General features: G+C 32.6%; 1 protein-coding gene across 1 annotated transcript; it reads right to left on the reverse strand.

Annotated features, from left to right (window-relative positions):
- Positions 1-703: 703 nt before the first annotated feature.
- On the reverse strand, positions 704-12,091 carry LOC134261010 (uncharacterized). Its single transcript, XM_062743505.1, has 11 exons — positions 11,680-12,091; positions 10,956-11,018; positions 10,732-10,874; positions 6,338-6,403; positions 6,147-6,233; positions 5,947-6,054; positions 3,887-4,021; positions 2,059-2,208; positions 1,851-1,929; positions 1,489-1,613; positions 704-1,331 (listed from the first exon to the last, which is right to left on the reverse strand). The coding sequence occupies exons 1-11, from the start codon at positions 11,735-11,737 to the stop codon at positions 855-857; spliced, it is 1,491 nt and encodes a 496-aa protein (XP_062599489.1). The 5' UTR covers positions 11,738-12,091; the 3' UTR covers positions 704-854.
- Positions 12,092-22,582: the final 10,491 nt, after the last annotated feature.

Here is a 22,582-nt window from a genome sequence, read left to right on the forward strand (position 1 = left end):
CTTAGATCGCTTCAGGCGCACCACCAGAACGACAACAAGAATAATTATCACCACCCCAAGACATGGCACCACCACAGCAACCACAGGGAAATCGGAGGAAGAAGGAGTTAATCCTCCATTAACTCTTACTTTGAAAGTGATTTGTAGCTTCGCTGACACATGCATACTAATTGTAGAGTTCTCAGAACTCAAGGCCTGCGTTTGAAAGTAAAAAATTAAGAAAAGCAGTAGATCATAGAAGTGAAAAAAAGTGATTTATGAAATATATATTTATTATGTACACTTATCAATCCAAGAATATCGACACTGAAGTATGGCACGGTGAACTTGAGTGTTTTCATGAAAAGAGAAGATCTTGTACACACATGTATTGCACTAGAACACTATATAAAAATACATTGTAAAAAAAATCCTCCATGTTTCTTTTGCTTTTACGCTTCACCATTCTATGATCAAACCTTCACCGCACACAAAATGAGAAAAAGCAACACAGCTAGTGGCCCGCTTTCACATGATAGCAAACTAAATCTCTACACATACTGATGTAGCTATGTGAAAATTCCCACAAGTTTGTTAGCTTTTAAAACAAAAGTTATTAAATATTATCAACATTCAGCATTTTCGTCACTTTGAAAACGCTATACACATTACACTGATATGTTAATTGTATTGCAATATTAATATATACTTGGATTTCTAAGTTTATGTAGTAATCAAATAGTCTTAAAAAGCACCTTGAACAAAATTATACATAATATTGTAAAATGAGACTCTTGAGTAACAAAATGACAACATATAATGACAATGTAATGTTAGACATGTTAGATCTTTCTGCCATTTTAAGACACCCTGCATCAGACGCCCTCCTTTTCGTCTTTGAAGGCATGGTTGTCCATCTCAGTAGACGTCTCGTCGTGGCCAGTATCCCCGTTCACATTCTTCTCCCCGAGGTTGTATTTCTGTTGCGGCTGTGACTTCCTCATCTTAATAATGACCACGATCAAAATAATAAGAATCAGAGCTGCCACAATAGGCAGGACGATTATCAGCACCTTATTGTCGGTACTTTTGTCTGGGTTGGCTTTTTCTATGGGTGCTGGGGTTGTGGGGGCGGGGGTTGTCGTGGGTCGAGCTGTGGAAGGCGTTCTAGTGGTTGGTGTTGAAGGTGAGATGGTAGTAGGTGATGACGTCGGTTGTGACGTCACTTCCTCTGTGGTGGTTGGTTGAGTGGTTTGGGGTTCTGTCGTTTGTTCGGGAGTCGTGGGTGGGGGTACCGTCACATTTACGGTTAAAGTGAAATTGTCTGATTTCTGTCCATTATCTCCCATAGCCTGAAACGCATGCGTTATGAAATGAGTTGCAAATACTGCAAATGGTAAATAAGCTTTTATCTTAACTAGGTTCCAGCCCAACTATTTAACTATTTGTAATCTAAATTAGCCAATACCAAAAGAAACGCCACAGAACCAAAAATTAAAAAGAACAAACCTGCAGAACTACCACCACACTGAAGTCTGAAGATTCACCGAAGTTGGAGAAGTTTGCAAACGACTGATTGAGAATGAAACTACCATTTTCAAACTCAATATTGTCTTTGTATTTTTCAGGGTAAACTGCAAATTTAAAATTTCAGGTAAAAATAAGCAGACATTTTTTTTCTATATAAAACTATATATTTGTATCTGATCATGAAATTTGACGATAAAGAGCAGTGATCATTATGGAGATCTCAATAAACAATACAAATTGTGAACAGAATCATCAATAACATTTAAAATACTGTCACATCTTGAACAGATTTAATACATGTTTTATGAATTTTAAAAAAACCTGTATAGTTAACATTTTACCGTCTAAACTGTACGTAATATTTGTTTGGCTGTCGGGATCCACAGCTTTTATGCTGCTAGGTTCAGTTTTTACGATTCCCTACAAAATATCAAGATATCTTTCTTTGTAAGTTGTACTTGAAAAAGTGACACTATCTTAACATTAAAATTTTTAAATTATTAATCTTTAAAAAAATATGTGTTCTTTTCTTGTAGGTTCCACGAATACCTGATCAAAATAATTGATGGTAACAGACAAATCTGGAACTGCACAAGAATAACATGTTGTAGAGCAGCCATATCTGACAAACACAGGAGGAGTGTCATCCACGTCAACAAAATTAACAGTCAGGATTGTAGTCACGGTATGTGGACCGTCCTGAAAAAAATAACATGCATATTTCTAAAATCTTAGTTAAAAATTTTAAGTACAAGCAGGGTTTTTTGAGGTCTTGAAATCAAGGGCCTGGGCCTTTCCATTTGGGAAAAATAGCGACATTTTTTTGAAATTGGGAAAAAATATATTTATTTAATTTTTTTTTGTGAATAAATTCAAATAAAAGGGTTTGTTTTTCATTTGCAAGGTATTTACAAATGTATTGACTTATTTTACATTCAGTCAATCGGTTTTTGGAGCATGCATGCCTATTAGATGTTTTTAACAGCACAAACAAAACCATATTTGTTCAAATCGATTCTCTTTGGGGAATTTTCTTTGATGAAATTGGGAAACACACACTTTTTAGCATTGGGAATGGGGCCTACTACTGAACAAGTATCCTCATCTCTTTCGTTTCATTTTACGTAAATGTGGTTGTAGAGTAATCCTGAAGTTTCTTCTTCAATGCTGTTAATACATCAGTAAAGAATAAAAAGAAAGGTGTGGTAGAACAATAACTGGAAGCTGATATAGATATGAGTTTTATATAGTTAAGGAATCTATTATATAGGTATAGCATTTTTTTTTTTAAATGAACATTTTCAAAAATGAAAACTTTTCCTGATTTTCAATTATTTTCGCAATGTTAGGTGTTCTTGAAATCAACTTAAGGTTCTTGTTGAAATTTTTTTTTAAAACAACAGAGAAGGGACCTTAGAATTTTTATAAAGTGAATGTAAATCATTCATCTTTGGTATTTTTGTGTTACTCGTGATGCTCTATGATGATTTTTTTTTAGAATATCTAAGAGGAGTCTGTAAAATCGTGAACAACGCATTTCTCTTAGAAATTTATTTTCGTATTAAATAAGCTGAAACTTTCAATAAATGTTTACTGTTAGGCCATTATTAACACAATGAATTGTCTACGGATTTTTTTTCGTTTGCCTAGTCGACATGACAAGAAACGTACGAGGGTGTGACCAGTCGACATGGGATGCTTACTGCTTCAAGGCACCAGATCCAACATCTGATGTTTTAGTACTCCATGATCTTCAAAAAAGGAAAAGTTTCTGACAATTCAGTGTGTAAATAATGTCCCAACGATTGAAAAACGCCAGTAAGCATTTTTCTTTATGGTAGCTGAAAAATCATCGAATTTGCCAAAAGTGTATTGACATTCATTACAGGAGATTTATATATATATATATAGAAGACCCACTATACCTTTAAAGTACACTTTTATGACGCAACATTCGCATCTTTCCGAGAAATACTTTAAGTCCATTAAGTCGCGGGTCATATCACAAACATGATTTAAATGCCCAAAATCACCATAAGTAGTGTAGCATAGTGGTTAACGCGTCAGTCTCAAAGCAGTTTGCTATTAATACTTCGGATTTTTATTGCTTAGGGTTCGAATCACACGAATACCATCTAATAATTTTATGAAAGAAAAATTTTTTTACGAGATTTTTTTTTCCCTCTCAGAAAAGTTTTTTTTTTCTCATAATTTCAAAAATATCAATAATTTGATGTTAATCTATATTTGATTTCTTAATATCTGACGCTATAGGCATTCTGCCAGCCTTGTTCCCCATCTTCTTTATATTATGTTATCATACATATCAAATTTCAACAGTTTGATGCTTTTTTTCCTTTTTAGTTTTGTGTCTTACCTTTGCAGTTATATTTAATATTCCTCCTGTTTGTCCCAGACCACACTGGAATTTGGTCTCTTCGTAATCAAAGTTCTTTGTTTGATATAAAAAACCTGTAGCATTGTTAACCGTGAAATAATCTCTGGCATCATTCTAAAAAAGATAATTTTTCAATAATCTCATTCTTTTCCCTCAAATTTTATGCAGTCGAAATACTTTTTTGAAATTTTCATTTCTGAGATATCGACATTTTTTACCACAGTTTATCACTTCATTTATTCTATTTCCTATAGTAATGTATATGGATATATTGATTATATTTGAAATACAGAACCAATAACAAAATTTTCTTTGCTCCCTAAATTTGGTAAAGGAAGGGATATATATATATATATATATATATATATATATATATATATATATATATATATATATATATATATATATATATATATATATATATATATATTGTATATATATTTTGCAAGCATTATTTTAAGGAAATAAATGGACTAAACGAACAGTATTCAAGATCAAAAGTCCATGAAACAATGTAGATTAGGAGCAAACACGGACCCCCAAAACATCAGAGGTGGAATAAGGTGCCTTTGTGGAATGAGCATTCCCTGCCGATCGGTTACACCCGCCGTGTGCTCCTTGTCATGATCGGGAAATAATGGAAAAATCCGTCATCAAATAATTATAAAATAATGGACTAACAATTAGTATGAATTAGTCAGCATTTGACTCAATGCTAAATTGTATTTGCTGACCAGGTCATTGTATCGACCACAGAACGTACGAAATGATGACTTTAAACGAGACTGCTGATATTCTTGTTTCATCAACTTGTTTGTCAATAATTTGCCTCGTCTTTGAAACTGTTCATACGTAAAGCATATTCTTGCGTATCGAATCAACTGCATAAGTAAGGGAAGTTGACAATAGAAAAGTTAAAATCATCACGTTTATCATAGTGCTTGGTTGTTAGTTTAGTATTAACGTCTTTTTCAAGTAAAGTGTCTAAATATGAAACAGATATGTCAGACTATATGGTTTATTATCATAATTTTACATTTTACAGATATTAAATCTGCAGATTTGTGAAATATACAAATTCACACATATGTGGAATTTTGTTTCATTATCAAAAGTCTTTGAAATAAATTATATAGATTTGAAATTTCTACATATGTGTGCTCTTAGTTTACGGTCTTGGGTCTTGATCAAGTGGTTGTTTGTATGTATTTATTAAACCACTTTACAATGGCGGATTTAAGGGAGGGGGGCGTGGGGGGTGCACACACCCCTAAAATTGTCATAGTATGATATGAATGATATTAATAATGCCATACTTTGGTACAATACCACGATACTGAGTATTTGTTCCTAGTTATACTCTTGATATACACGAAAACCCAGGAGCTTCCGAGGGGATTCGCCCCCTGGAACCCCCTTCATTCAAAGTATGATATGACTAGCATTAATTATGTCATACTTTGGTACATACCTAACCAACACCACTATTATTGTGCCTGGTTTTACTCTTAACATACACGAAAACCAAAAGCTTCCGAGGGCTTCGCCCCCTGGGTCCCCACAAAGGCTTCGCCCTGGAACCACAGGGGTGCTTAATGCGACCCCAGGCCCCTTGCCTGAACGAGGTTATCCACGCCCCCCTAATCACAAATCCTGTATCTGCCCATGCTTTATATAAATAAAACAAGAAAAAGATTTTGTCATACTCCTACAAATAGCTAGATTTTTTTATGCCTATACAAAGTCAAAAAAGTAATATTTTTGCATTGATGTATTACTTTTATCTATGAGTCAGTCCAACATAAATTTTAGATCGCAACGTCACTGCTACTAAAAAATATGGAGATAACGAATAGTTTTCCAGCTCAAAAGTTAATGGAAACTACAAATCTGAAGCAGAACAAACAAGGACCTTTAAAAATATCAGAAGGGGATATTGGAGGCCCCAGGGGAGAAACCCCAAAAATTTCTCTCAAACCTAAACATAACTTTTCATTTTGCCGAATCTGCGTTAAACAAAATCAATTAATTAATCTTACCTCCCCAGCAGCCTTTGAAATGCTTATGACAGGGTTTTCCTTCGGACAATCTCTATCTTCAAACGAATCAAACATACGCCTTATAAATATTTGGGAAAGATGATCTCCCTAAAAATAACAAATTTCTTGAAAATTGTATAAAAACAAATGTGCACATAAGTTTTTAAAGTACCCGAATATTTAATTTCAAATGAACAAACCTCATTTATATGAACTGGTTCACGATTGACTGCACTTGGGGAGTATTCGTTTACTGGATTGACTTTGAACGTTAGATCTCCGTCTTTCTATTTACAGATTTGGATTCATGAAAAAGATGTAATCATAATTCTTAGAAAGATTCCTTGCCATGAAAATGAAGTTATAAAATTGAACTAATGTGCATTCTTACTGGTGAGCCATCGGGTCCTGTACACGACACTCTTTGTATAAATTGATACTCAGCAAGAGAACAGGGCTACAAATTAAGATTATAACACTTGAATTTTAATGCTATAATATGCACGTATATTTCGTACCCTTACCAAAAAGCTGAAACTATAGCGCATTTAATTTCCATGGGATCTTAAACAGATTGTTGGAAGACTGTTCTTTAATTCTAAATACTTTCAAAAAGAAACTATCTCAACTTTTTAATGTTAAGTTTGGTGTACTTTAGTACTTGTATCTTGATATATTTTTAACAAAATAATTTTGTAAATTACTGAAAAGTTAAGTAAATAAATGAGGTTTTTCTCTTGAAAAAAAGTTATCTATTATATCAGGAATTGGGGACTTTAATAATGTTGAGGTATGGGTAAATTGCTTCACACACTTTTCAAACCCACATGATTTTTCGCACAAATTAAACTAACATTGTTATAATGCGATATTGTGAGTCAACAAAATATATTTCAAAGTGATTGTTTATCAGCAATATTTGGTAGGACTTGAATATACTCCTGGCTTACACATTTGGACGATTCCCAAATTGTTTTGTGCCTATTTAAGCCGTCTTTATATCTGTTCATTGAAAGCATTTACCTAAAAAATATTTAAAGATCCCAATTCTTCATTTTACTCTTTCTTATAATTTTTAAAGAATTAACCTTCCTCATAATTTTGGATATATACCATCTTTAGCGGTACAATACTTTTCTTCAACTCTCGCAATCTATTGTGTTTCCTGCAATGCTAATGTTGAAAAAATTACAATGTTTGAAACCCTTTTAAAGATTTTTCTGTCAATGGAAACATTTTACTTTTTAAAAATAAAATTGGCATGGTTTGTATCCGCGGCGATTGAGTTTTATTTTGAAACTATATTTCGATCGTTTCCGTTATCTTAACTTTTTAATTATATCAATTAATGTATCTCAATATGGTCAAATAAATTAAATAAGTATAATGGATTCATGAAAAAGTTTGAATTTCCTTTGCCCTGACCGGTCAGCAGGGGATGCTCACTCCTCCATGGCACCTGATCCCACCTCTGATGTTTTGGAGGTCTGTGTTTCCTCTGCTCCTATTTGGTATTGTTTGATGGATTTTTGAGCTCGAATACTGTTTGTCATCTCCATAAATTTCATTTCATCACAGACACTGATTTAGGTCAACTTACACAAAATTTATACTATATTGCAAACTTTAAATGGTCAACAAAAGCCTTTTATGCATGTAAGAAGTAGCCAATTGTCCACAAATCGCTTTACAAAACTATAAAATTATACGATAAATCAAATGTTTCTTATTGTGAGCATGGACATTGCAGATTCCTTTGTTTGAAATACAAATACGATTGTCTTTAGGAACGCAAGTAAAAGAATGCCCCTTTTTCAAGCATTTCATTTCATAGTTTTATTGTAGTACACAATCGTTTGATATGGTTTAGCTTATTGGTAGCTGCAATAATGTAGCCCTCTCCGATTTTTTTTTTATCTGATATCCCCCCCCCCCCATTAAAAAGGGGGAGAGGGCTACATTATTGCCACTAAATATATCCGAATTGTTAGCAGACGAATAGTTTCTGGATATTTAACTCTAGAAATAGTTAACTAAAACAATTGAAATATCATAGATTGATAAAATAGATTGTTTGGATTATTATTAATAGGTTGTTTATCCTAGTTTATTGAGAAAAGTACTGTCTTTAGAAATTTACATTTTACAGATGACGTAGTCACTGCAGCACTGCATCACGATATACTATAAATGTATTATATCTAGCGTGTACGATAATGGGCGGAAATTGATTTTTGAATAAGTTAGCGTAAATTTGATTTGGCACATTTTTCATATTCTTATCTATGTGTTTACGTGCAAGACATTTAGCTGCATACAAATGTACTTGATTTAGCGGTTGCTGCGATCCGCTAAAGCTTCTAAAAAGAACACACAGCCAAATGTAATACGTTTACAGTAAAAGCAGAAAACTTCAAGGGGTCTTGTCAGATCTTCTCCAGAAAAATAAGAGATGGACATCAAGAGTCGGTGTCAGTCGGTGCCAGGCAAGAATAAGGTAAATTAAAATTTTATATGGGTTAGAAATTAGTTTTGAAACTTCTTATTCTATTTAGAAATTATAGCAAAATGTAAATTCTTTAGATGATATTTGAGAATATTGAATATACTTGGTGCGAGATTTTGAACCAAAGTTTGTTTCTTAAATTATTAGAATGCATTTTAGTATTATAATATTGACTGTGTAAGCTTGCAATTTTGAATTTAGAATAACCAATTCCATTTGATTAGATTTAGCTTCATTGGCACCGATACCGAGTACTGGGTAGCACCGTGCACTTGGTTGCACCGAGTTGTACCGAGCACAGATTAGTTTGTTTGACTATTTTAAGTTGCATAGGTTATAATTATCAATGGAGTTTTAGCACAAGAATTCTCCTATCTAAGCATGACATGCTAGCATAGGATGGGGGTGGACTTTTATTAAGAAGTAGAAATTTTGGATTTCAGATAGAGTTCTGATTACAGTATCAGAGTCCCTGATTGTGCCTGTATAGTTATTCATAGTAGTAGCAGCAGATAGCACCAAACATCTTGAAGCTCCGGAAACAACAAAGTAGAACAGAACACCTAGTAGCACCGGCAACCTTATTGGCTTGTAGCACCGGAAACCGAGTAGCACCGAACTCCCAGTAACACTGAGCTCCGTGAAAGTTCGTCCGTATACTTACTATTAAAGAAACATTTTAAATATTTATTGAAATTTATTTATTGTCTTTCATGCTTTGGTGCTATAATAAACATATGTATTAACTGTTTTTAAATACTTCTTTTCTTTTTCAAAACTAGATACTTTCGAACCTAGTTATTGTAACATCCCTCATAGGTACCAGGTCGACGTAAATATTACACGTTACAATTGGTAGCAGCATTTTTAAAAAAAATTATATTAATATCAATACTTATGAAACCCGAAACGTTCATAATCTTGAATGCCAGATATAGATTTTACTCAAATAGTAAAATGCTTTCTTTGGTTGTAGTACGGTTTTAATGTCGCAGCTATTGCAGGAAAAAAAATAAACCACATAATCGGGTTATGCAATTTTCTTCTGCAATAGCTGCGACGGTGATTCCCATACTAAAAACAAAAGAAAGCACTTTATTGTTTATATTTACATCTGTATTAAAAATCATTCTGAGTAAGTTTAAATTGCTTAAATATTGTATTTAAGATGAATATGTCATTGGGTGCATAACTGATAGAACAGCCATTGTTCGAGAAATCTACACACGTGGGTTGCATAGTGTTGCAAAAGAAACAAAGAAAAAAATATTCAGTGGATGTAAATACATTGAATGTTTTTAACACATTTGAATGACATATGAGTAACGAACAGTATTCAAGTTCAAACGTCCATTAAACAATACAAATCAGTGATTTCCAAACATCAGATTTGGGATCAGATGCCATGGAAGAATGAGCGTCCCCTGCCGATCGGCCACAATTACCTCCGTGTGCTTGTTGTCATGATCGGGAAAAACGGAAAATTCCATTGACAATTCAGTGTGCATACAATTGCTTAACAATAAGTATAAAAAACATCAGTCAACATTTGACTTAATGATGAATTGTACTTGCTGAAGGATAGTTAGTTTTCATTTTGCCCCTCAATTACTCCGTCTCTTTCTGCGCTACAACTGTCTTGTCTGTTTTAGCTAAATAATGTAGCTGTGTATTTGTATAGGATCGTCGGAAGAGACAAAAATTTTATTTGCATATTTATAATATCGGAATACCGTTATTAATATTGGAAAAGATACGTGGTTTTTATTTGCACAGTTTTACAACATTCATAGAAATATCGCGCTCACTATAGAACATGCCCGCGAACTTGTCTAACAAATCCCGTATGTTAACTCAATTTATCCCGGTTAATTTGAAAAAAAAACATCAAATGGTTTGCCACAACTGTTTCAAATTTGGATGTTTGATTGACTATAGACGAGCAAACTATAACAAATAAATTGAATGACAATCTATATAATTATACAAGTTACTTTTCATCGCCAACTTGACTTATTCATCTAGTACCTGTATATGTTGTTCTCGTCTCAAAACTTTTTCGATATTCAAGAGCATGTTCTGCGTTCGATCAATTTTTATAGCAAGGCAAGCTGACTACTATAGTCAACCCTTTAACCCTTCCCTATGTCACTGATGATGTGAGAACATTGTTTTCATGTAGATAAAGTTATGCATTGCTTTAAAAGTGTTATATTATAGAAAACATTAGCAAATATGACATAACTTTAACACCATAAATTGAAATACATCTTTCTTACATTTACATCCAGATCTCTGCTTTGTTGCAGTAATACAGAGTACGTCTGGTTTTTAAATTCCATTGAAACCTGTGGATTGGTATCACTTAAGTTCCATTTCTGTGTTGTAGAATTTGTCTGATCTCCAATGAATAGGATAGAACCTTGAATGAAAAAGAAAAAAAAATCATGCAAAAGCCAGAACAATTACTTGTATCACTTTCAGGTAAATAAAATCAAATTACCTGGTGAAGAAGTTTCATCGAAGGAAATTTCCGGTGGCAACGGAATGGACTGACAGTGGTTTTCTAGTTAAAAAATATATACATTTTAGGAACATCTTAAAATTGAAAGTTTGGTACAAAGAAAATCACGTTTAACCGGAAGGAAGATATGTCGTGAAAAGTCCCGTGGGGATCCGGGTAGAATAGGTCCTCAGAACCACTTGCTTGTCGTAAAAGGCGAGTAAATGGGGCGGTCCTTCGGATGAGACCGTATAAACCGAGGCCCCGTGTCACAGCAGATGTGGCACGATAAAGATCCCTCCCTGCTCAAAGGCCGTAAGTGCCGAGCATAGGCCTAAATTTGCAGCCCTTCACCGGCAATGGTGACGTCTCCATATCAGTAAAATATTGTGGAGAGGGACGTTAAACAGTATACAATCAATCAATATGTCGTGAAAATATACTTTTTTTTACAAGGTGTGTTTTGCCTACCAAAGACATTTGTTTAAAAATTACTAAAAGGGGCGCGTTTGACCTTTATTCAATGATATGGCACATTTAAGACTTAAGACATATGTACTATGACAATATGTGAAATTATATATTTTGTTATGCAAGAAAATTCACGCAATACTCTTTGTGGAAGGTTTTATTACTTTTGTTTATCATTTCTCCGTCCATTTAATAGAAAACGGAGATAAAGACCACTTAATTTTTTTCTCCTTTGAGGAAAAGAACTACGTACCTTGTGTAACAACACCATTTAAACCACTGATAAGCAAAAAAGCAAACAACACCTTCATAATGTAATATTTTTCTTGGTAAACACTTTTAAACTGAAATAAATCCTCAGAAATTAATATAAAATAATCCTAGTTAATTATTCCTCTGTTTGCAAAAAAAAAAATTCTCTGTAAATCCGTTGTAGTTCTAGTTGTCTTTTATCACTTGCAGTTCTACATCAAGGGACTGTCACCGTAAGAATCGATATCTTTTAGCGGGATAAGATTAATTCACCGAATTCGGCTAATTTTATCAAAACTGTTTTCTCTTGAGCTGAGTCTGAATACAAACGGGCATGATTGTTTAAGTTTCCTTGTTGTAAAACTCCCGTTAAATCGATCACAGCGGTAAAACCTCACATACCTGCATTTTTATCACCTGTTAAGGTGAACTCACCAATAAAATCTATCGTCAATTCTCAAACTGGCGAGGAAAGCATGAACACTTACTTTAATAGGAACATTTATAATTTCTTCTTTTATCATATTTCAATATTTACATTCAATACGATTAAAGATGTCAAGCAATATTTTAGTGAAGTGAAGAGTTTGGTGAACAGATTATCAAAAGGGTTTATTACATTGAAGTATTTGGCTTGACTTGACTTTTGACTCCTAACTAAATATTTTTATGTTCATAAACTGCAAGGGGTGTAAAGGGTCATCGCTATAATTCTCTGAAATGACAGATTTATTAAAAGAAATTGATATAGGTTATTTAGAAAGAATATACTGTTATTCCGTGTTCCCCTTTGTCGTTGAACCACCTGTGCTCTCTTATCTCTCTAGACATGATAAATAGTGATCATACATAGAATTGCCATTTAATACTTTTTAACAGAATATTAGGAAGGGTCTGTCAATTGAGTTGACGGTATTTATAATATAATATAGGTAAAACATAGTTAAGTTATTTACGGAACTATGAAAACGTATATTTTCATGGCGTAAAAATTTCGCAGCACAAGAGTCGTTCTTTGGAATTTTATTTTATGGTTGAAGTTGAATTGAAGTTGAATTTTGCTACATTTCGTGTTTGGGCATATGTTTTGATCTATTGGCGTTCATTCCCTGAGAAGAAGGAGAATGAAAATTTCTCTAAAATTACTTGTACCTTTTACACAAAATAAAATTTAAAAATGCGCTAATGACTTTTAAGTGATTTGAAGAAAATAATTTAATGTTTTCATCAGACTGTCTAATGATTATTTTGTTTTTTGCGTGATATAAATATTCCATTTAACAACAACAAAATTACTTGGCGCGATTCTAGAATTTGAACAATCATTGAATGTTCAGATGTTATCATCAAATTCTTGATAGTACACACTATTTGAAAACGTTAGGAATCCCTTATCGACCTCTCTTATCTGTTTTTATTGATTTAATAATCTGTAGTTTTCCTTAACAAGTGCACAGATGCACATTTTGTCTGGATACAAAACTATTTGCAAAATCATAAAATGTTTCTATGAATCTGCAATAATAATAAAAAAATAAAGCTGTGAAGTGTTTGATTTTCCTTTATAAAAGACGAATGAGAATTTTAAGATTTGAGGTAAGGTTTAACGAATAGATTTAAAGCAATAAATGATTAGAATGAATTACTCATGCATTTTATAATTGAATTTTATTGATCAAGAATTGTCACATAAAGCTTATATCAACATGGACAAAACAGATATCAATTTTACAGGATCTTTAAATACTTAAATGCATTATTAAAGACTCACATACCGGTATACAATATTCTGATATTGAACATATTTCAAATTGCTTAATTTTATAAGGCTGACGCATTTTGTGAATTTGAGATTTGTACAACATGAAACCCTTTAGATATTAAGAAAATATTAAAAATCTCGAAATGAAATAAATAACTAGCTATCTAAAAATATAAATCTTAAGTACTAATTTAATGTTTAACTCAGTTTTATTTTAAGATTGAGAAACATCAGATCATAAAGATGTCAATTACATGTTCTATAAGGTGAAGAGGTCGCTTGATTCTTTATCATACCACTAACCTATACGAAGATTAATATGTTGACCGTACGACCGTAAACATAGAATAATTTCCAATTATAGAAATATTTATATACTAAATCTAAAAAAAAATATACACGTAGAGACTCCTGCAAACATGAAAAGATTGTGCCTTTAAAAAGAAAATTAAATTTGATAAGATAATTAGTTGAAAAAATACTTCCAACAACTCTTTATTGAGAAACACTAGGGCTAGAAAATGCATAACTCTAAAGTAAAAGTGCTAAATGACGTTTTTCAAACTTTTTGTAAGCTCTAAATTGTATTGTAGATATTGAAAAGCCTGGGTACTAGTTCTGTTATCTATATCCATTTTCCACAGAATAGTCACCTAAATGTATATCAGATTGTTAGTTTTGCACATTTTACATGTATAAAAATGACTATTTATAGTGATATTAGATATGCATATTCAATATGGTTATATTCAATACCGTTATCACACCAAAAATTGATTTTCTTTAAAGTAAATATGTAATTAATTTCATGTTTTGTATTGCATATTTTCTTAATATAGAAATATTGAAATTTTGACATAAAAAGAAGTGATGATATTTGTCCTTTTGAAATGGATTTGAATGTTAACCTCAAAAATAATAATGTTAGTTTGCAGAGATAAAGATAATTTTCAGTATCAGAAACACATGTAAATGTGCATAAAAACTTAGATATGCACATATTTATTTTGCTGTCTTTTATCTTTTCTTCATAGCGATATTTAAAGTGACTACTCTAAAAGTAAACCATAAGTTTCAAAATCAAATATACATACGTCTTCTTTATTTTGAACTTCCTTACTACAAGGAAGAGATAAGAGAATGGTCGGGCGTGGTTTGTAGATTGTAAATTGCCTTAAGACCATATTATTCATCACCTGCATACAAATGTTTGTTAAATGCATCTTTGTGAAATTGTCACACTAAAGTTTGCTCATAAAAGTATTTTTTATCTAATTTCTACAGTTTAAATTGCATATGTTTAAGCAAAACTATAAATGCTTCTCTACAATGTAAATGTTAAAGCAACTTTTCCGTTATTTCCCGATTATGACAAGGAGCACACGGCGGATGTGACTGGTCGGCGGGGGATGCTCACTCTTCCATGGAACCTGATCCCACTTCTGATGTTTTGGAGGTCCGTGTTTGCTCCACTCCTATTATGTATTGGTTTATGGTTTCTTGATCTCGAATACTGTTCGTTATCTCTTCATATTTCATGTTCCAATATTACTTTCTGCGGAGCATGAGGTCATCAAGTCGAAACTATATACAGTTGTATATATACCCGGTATATCAGAACTATTTATTGGATATCGACCGCATTATCAAGTAATCCTATTGACAACTGATAATTTATCACATTAAACACCATTAGACAAGATAAGACCCATGTCTGACCTAAGGGTTAATCTCCTGACAGAGTAAAATGGTTTGTGCTACATCATATATCACTGGTCTCAGAAATGGTAAAAAAGCATGGGAATCGAAGCAAGACATAAAATAGTTTGGGTAAATCTATTAGCTTAAAAAGATTATTTCCATTCTCATTTCATGCATGCAGTTTTCATACATGTGACATGTTGTAAAGGAAAAACAATTTTGGAACTTTATAGTTTTAACATAAAGATAAGGATTCCCAAAACCAAATTTAAAAACGTTCCAGAACCGAGGCCCTAAAAACAGTTCGAAAACGGCCAATACATATCTACCTTTTTTTAAGGCCGAACAAAATTATGTTTACAGTTAAATGCTACAAACTTAAATCAGCCAATTCAGCCAATTAGTTCTATGAACGGGGCATGTTTTTACTTCATGATGTCCCTCCCCCGAAATCTTTACGGTTATAAAACTAAAATGAAATTTAAGGCACATATTAAAGAAATGAATAAACTGTTTCAAAGTAAAAAAAATACAAAATACTTAAATTAATAAAAAATATGATTTAAAAGTAACAATTTATTTGTATCTAAAAGCAAAATAAAAATGCAAAAAGTAAGTCTAAAACCCATTTTCATTAGGTTTAGGGTAAAAAAAATCTACATTCGCCATATTTTTGGTAACATATAACTTAAGTTGAAATCCTTAAACAGGTGAATAGAGACTCAAATAATAAAGCATCTTTGACAATGGTTTTAGAAGGGTTAACGAATACTAGTATGTAAAACGTGAATTAACAGAATTATCTTTTTGAAAATTCTGACTTGTCCGTACATAAGAAAAAGAGTTTGCAGAATAAACATTAAATTTTGCAGGTAAAAGGTAGTCTTACTACAACTGTTCTATATACTGTTTTTATCAATCTACGGTATTGGCAATTTGCCCGACAATGGGCATGCTTTCTGGTGTAATTTTGCAGGTAATATGTGTACAGATTGCTTCTCTACTAGGACGCCGCTAGGACAGTCACTAATGTAATCAAGATGATAAAGTTCTTTACGTTTGTAAGGTATAAAACAGATTTAAAGTGTCATTTCCTGACAAAAATGACAACATAGGTGTTCTAAAATTCGAAAAATTGGGATAAATTACGTAAGAAATATATTTTTGCACCACGTAATCTCTATTGGCGTTCAAGAGGAAAAGAAGAAAACATACCGATAATGATTTACATGTTTCTTTTTTTAATTGCAAAATGTTGCCTTCTATAATTCATTAGTTGAATATGGATTTATTGATCTCTTGAATGTAAAATAAAAAGAAAAAATGAGCTCGAGACCTTTATAAAAATTGGTATTTCGCCAATTCATTTGTAATGTTAACGCTTAATTATATTTGTGAAATTACTAGCAACCTACCTGGTCATTTCTGCTGATATTACTATTCATAAACAGTAAAATATATCATTAAAGGAGTCAAAAATCCCCGGAGCGAATATTTAGAATTTTTAACAAATACTGTGGGTTAATATAATTTCGTGACACCTCAATGTCGCTTTTAAGCTTTTTTTTTTTTTTTTTTTTTTGCTAGTGAGAGATTTTTTTCGCAAAAATTGGTTTCTATTGTATATAATCCTTCATCATACAATTGTACGCGAGAATAATTTTTTTGAGAGCAGATAGATTCGCGTTATTACGCAAAAATTAAGTTCTCGTGAATAAAACATGATTTACAGAAAAAAAACATTCATTGTGCTACATCTGATTCTAGAGTTTGCAGAAACAATCCACCATCTAATTATAATCGCATTTTGAATTATCTACAAACATTCAGGAATCTTTAATAGATATATCCTATTTCTTTTGATTAAGGTCTTCCGTTTCCAACGGAAGACCTTATTGTTTTCGTTCGGTTTCTTTTTCCCTATTATTATTAAGGTCTTCCGACTTCCTTCGGAAGACCTTACTGTTTTTCTTATGTTTCCTATTATTATTATTTTTCCCTTTTCATAGTACACGAGATTTCTTGAAAACTACTGAACCGATTTCAATGATTTTTTCAGGAATGATGCACTGTTGTAATATCTCCAGACCTTTTTTTTTCATTTTTTAAAAAATCACTTCCGGTCGCATTTTTTGTCCGATTTCCATTTTTAAAATTGTCATTTTGTCCACGCATCTTCTGGTAAACCACTCAAGACTGAATCACGATATTTTCAGGAATGATAAAACATCTCTTTGAGTTATGTATTACGTCTTTTAATTTGGCACCCGTCACTTCTGGTCGACACAGGAAGTGATATTTAATTTCAAGATTTTTTTGAAAAATTAAACCGTCTTGAATAAAGGCAAATAGAACTTATGTTTACATTCACAATCGTCAACAAAAAGCATCAATTGGAAGTACTTCCGGTTTGTACCGGAAGTTGACGAAAAATTCAACTTTCTCTCTTGAATCAAAAGAAATAGAAAAAAAATGGTTTAATTTGAGTTTTTTCTGGTGTTTCGGCTTTGAAGTCAGCCGGAAATGAAGCCTGAATTGTTGAAAGTTGAAATTACGTTACTTCCGGGCAAACCGGAAGTAGTCAGAAAATGCATATTTTTGCCGTAATTGAAATTGTTTGGGGGTAATATCTGTCACGGGACGCGTAAAACTTAATTTTCCGTCCGTCGGCGTCACTTCCGGTCGAACTGGAAGTAGCCAAAAATGAATTATTTTTGCAATAATCAACATTTGTTTCGGTTATTTAACTTATACTAGACGTCATTACTCTTTTCTTTTTTAATTAAGCATTACTTCCGGTCAAACAGGACGGAAGACCTTCTCGTTGCTTTTGCAACGAGCTTTGCTCTAGTTAAGGTCTTCCATTTCAACTGAAGACCTTCTTATTATTCTGTTGTTTCTTTTCAACTTTTCTTATTATTCTTACCGATTTTGTGCAGGCGATTTCTCGTAAATGCGCCGATGGAATTTCTTGAAACTTTCAGCATTGATGACAAATTATATGAACTTAAGGCATTTTTTTTTAATTTGATGACGTCACTTCCGGTTCGGAGTTTTCTGCGATTTAGTGAGTTTTAGAGGGTCATTTTGTCCGGCAGTTTTTTTAATAATGGCTCAAGATAGAAACATGAAACTTTCAGGTATGATAGACCAAAGTCTATAGATATGTATAAGGTATTTCATTTTTATCGGAAGTGCCGCACGTCGGCGCTCGCTATGGCCCGAAAATAGTCCTATCGCGAATTTCACAATTTTTAACAACTTTTCTACAATATCTTTTTACCTGGAAATATTTTTAAGAAACATATAGAACAAAAGAAGTGTAGAATTTAAAGACCTTTCAAATGATATGTCGAAAAAAGGACTGGCCCCTAAAATAAAGGGCCTAGAGGGGCCGAAATTGTTTTCTTTATATCTCAAAAAGTATTTTGAATTTTTAAAAGGTTAAAGAGGCAAAGTTGTTAAAAATGTCAAGCTGAATCTATTGAAGTCGTCAAAATACGTCCGGCGTCGTCACTTCCGGCCAAACCGGAAGTAGTCGGAAATCGCACATTTTTGCCGTTCTTGACAAGTTTTTGAATAACATATGTCTCTGGGAGCATAATTATTAATTTTAAGTGCGTCGTTGCTACTTCCGGTAAAACCGGAAGTAGCAAAAATGGCTTATTTTTGCATTCATTTACATAGTTTTAGAGGATTCAAAGCATTTTTGGGCGTTATTCCTCATTTTTGTTAAAAATTAAAGCTACTTCCGGTCAAACAGGACGGAAGACCTACTCGTTGCTTTGCAACGAGCTTTGCTCTAGTTTTTTTATTATTATTCTTACCGATTTTGTGCACGCGAGTTCTCGCAAACGGCTCAATGGATTTTCACGAAACTTTCAGATCTAATACATATTTATCTGAACCTTATCGGAAATTTTTTGTATTGAGAACGTCACTTCCGGTCATGAGATATGTACGATTTTCTGATTTTCAGTGGGTCTGCTTGTCCTGGTAACTCCTCCTAAATGACTTGAGATATGCAGTTGAGATTTTCAGTGTAGATAAAGAAAGGATTGTAGAAGTGCCATTTTGAGCCTAGAGCTCTGCTGCACCAGAGGCACCAAAGCTCGCCTGAGTTTAAAAAATGGCTCAAAAATATCTCACGCAATTTGACAACTTTTCGATTATATCTTCTTATCTATAAACAATTTGCCTTAACATACAGAATAAAAGTTGTTAAGAAATTTACGATCTTTCATTTGATATGAAGAAAAAAGGGCTGACCCCTCAAATTAGGAGCCTAGCATCTATAACTCTCTCACTGTCAATTTTTTGTTATAAATTACTGAAGCAAAAGTGCAATCTGCAACAATATATTGAAAAATTATGATCATATGTTACGTAATTAGGGGCCATAAGGGGCCGGAATACTGAAACTTTGACGTTTCATATCATGAAAAAACATTTTGATAAGCAATATTGAACAAAAGATGGTCAGAATAATATTCTAAACAATATGCATACTTTGAATTTTTGTAAAATGGCCCTATTAAGGACTTGAAGGGGTGGCCCCTAAATATTTCCATTCAGCATATCTCAACAACGAATAGAAATCTCTGAATAAGTGTTTAACAAAAAATCTTCAAAATCACAAGACCATTCATTTGGTATGAAGAAAAAGGGGCTGACCCCTCAAATTAGGGGCTCAGAGGGGCTAAAAGTCTTTTATCTATAACTCTCTAATGATCAATATTTTGTGATACATTACTGAAGCAAAAGTATTTATCTTAACGATTTGCAACAATATATGAAAAAATTCGGATCATATGTTACGTAATTAGGGGTCACAAGGGGCCAGAATGTCAAATCTTTGACGATTTCTATCTCAAAAAGGAGGAATATTTTGATAAGCAATATTGAATAAAAGATGCTCAGAATAATGTTCTAAACAATATTCATCCTTTGAATTTTTGTAAAACGACCCCATTAAGGACTTGTAGGGGTGGTCCCTAAATATTTCCATGTAGCATATCTCAACAACGAATAGAAATCTCTGAATAAGTGTTTAACAAAAAAACTTCAAAATCACAAGACCTTTCAGTTGATATCAAGAAAAAGGGCTGACCCCTACATGTGTGGACTCAGAGAGGCCAAAGGTCTTGCATATGTACATCTTTAATGATCAATATTTGTGATACATTACAGAAGCAAAGGTATTCATCTTAACGATTTGCAACAATATATTATAAAATTTTTGTGATATCTTACGTAATAAGGGGTCGCAAGGGGCCAAAATGCTATATTTTTATGCTTTACGTCTCGAAAAGAGGGAGTATTTTTATAAGCCATAATGAACAAAAGATGGTCAGAATATCGTGACAAAAATCAGAAACTTTTAAATTTAATGAAGGATAACTTTTTGGCATTCTCTTTAAACAAATATCTCAGTCAAAATCACATCTCATCTTATCGAGAAATTCAACGGAAAACCTACTCGTTGCTCGCAACGAGTTCTCATCTAGTTGATTTTATCATTTGTTTTGTTTTTAAATCTAGTGTACAAAATGTAAAGGTAAGCCTTCACATAAAATTTATTTACAAAAAGCTTAGATTGTTTTTATTACACTTTGTGCATTTTACACGAAGACAAATATAAGTAGATTTAGCTATTTAGCTGTAATCTAATTTTGAAATCAATTATTGTTCGCTATTTACTATTTTTTAGATTAATAAGTACAGTGAAGGAGAAAAATACGTCAGTAATTAAATTCAGAAGAGTCCACGACCTAAAATGGCACATAGTTCTCTTGCTTATATTTCTTTTATTGCTAATTCCTTCATTGCACCTTATCTCACCTCTGATGTTTTAGAGGTCTGTGTTTGCACTGCTCCTATTTTGTATTGTTTTATGGACTTTTGAGCTTGAATACTGTTCACTATCTCAATATATTACATTACAATATATTTCTCTACAGAATGTAAATATTTACACTTGAACGTTATTTAATGCAACAAAATCAAATGAAGCATATACTGTATGGAAAACTGAATAAAAATGCACATAACAAACCCTTTAAAAGATTTGCTTGAAAGGTACAAAATGGCCCTGAGGCATAGATGTTATGTAAAACACACCCGAATATTAATATTACTTCCTTACAGTAGAAAGTTAGAAAGACTTAAAATGCATTTATGTTGAAACAGGTGAATCTAAAATTGATTTTTTTAACATCACTACGTTTTGTTTGTTTCATTGTTTAACACCTTCGAGATCTTTTCAATTTGAGCCTTCACGAGTTGCCGATGAAGAACTGCAGATTTAGACTTGTTGTGCGACACTAACTAGAGCAAATTAATATAACTCTGACAACTCCGCAAAGAAACATAACTGTGAATGTAATATATTAAGAAAATGAACAGTATTCAAGCTCAGAAGTTCATAAAACAATACAAAATAGGAGCAGAGCAAACACAGACCTCTAAACCATCAGAGGTGGGATCAGGTGTGTTCCTTATTATTATCGGGAAATAAAGAAAAATCGGTCGTCAATTCAATGTATAAGTAATAGACTAATAATTAGTATGATAAAGTTAGTCGGCACTCGAATTAATGATAAATTTTATTTGGAGACAAGGTCACTGTATCGACCATAGAAATTACGAAATGATAACTTTACACGAGACTGCTGATATTCTAGTTTTATCAACATGCTTGTCAATAATGTATCTTGTTGTGGAAATTGTTCATACGTAGAGCTTGCTCTTGCGTATCAAATCAACTGAGATATATAAACTCCGTATGCAGGAGATGAAGGTATATTACTGCAAAAGTAAGGGAAGTTGACGATTGTAAAGTTAAAGTCCCGTTTATTATAGAGCTTTGTTGTTAAAATTCCATTAACGTCCTTTTTCAACTAGAATATCCAAGTATGAAACAGGTGTGTCAGACTCTGTCGTGTCTTTTTTTCAAGCTCACCGGGATATATCGCATCGACCTAAGAATTGAAATTTCCATTGTGTATTTACAATACATCTTTGATATATCTATATGTCGAGTTACAGGCCACAGCAAGTGTACTTGTGTGTACAGTGAGAATGTTTTTTAACAAAATAATGTTGCAAATAACCAATGACCAAGTAAGTAAATTTACTGAGTTCCATTTTTATTGAAAAAGCAGCTGTCAATGGCATCAAATAGCCTTGATTCCAATTTATCGAGGGGAATGGTTGTGTATATAGACTTGACAATTTGAGGAATTTCTCATTCCTAAACATTTATGTTTACTGTCACGAACCCACTCACAGTTGTAGTACTACCGAAGCATTTTAAGAAACCGCCTTCACTCTCCATTTTAATAACAACAAAACACTTAGACTTTGATAATTTAAAATACTTGTAATTAATTATGTAATCATTGAAAATGAAATATATACAGTTATTAATTTATTACTTGAA

Source organism: Saccostrea cucullata, unplaced genomic scaffold (genome assembly GCF_032062105.1).
Source record: "Saccostrea cucullata isolate Sc308-1 unplaced genomic scaffold, CSIRO_AGI_Scuc_v1 ctg2904, whole genome shotgun sequence".
In the NCBI taxonomy this organism is placed as follows: domain Eukaryota; kingdom Metazoa; phylum Mollusca; class Bivalvia; order Ostreida; family Ostreidae; genus Saccostrea; species Saccostrea cuccullata.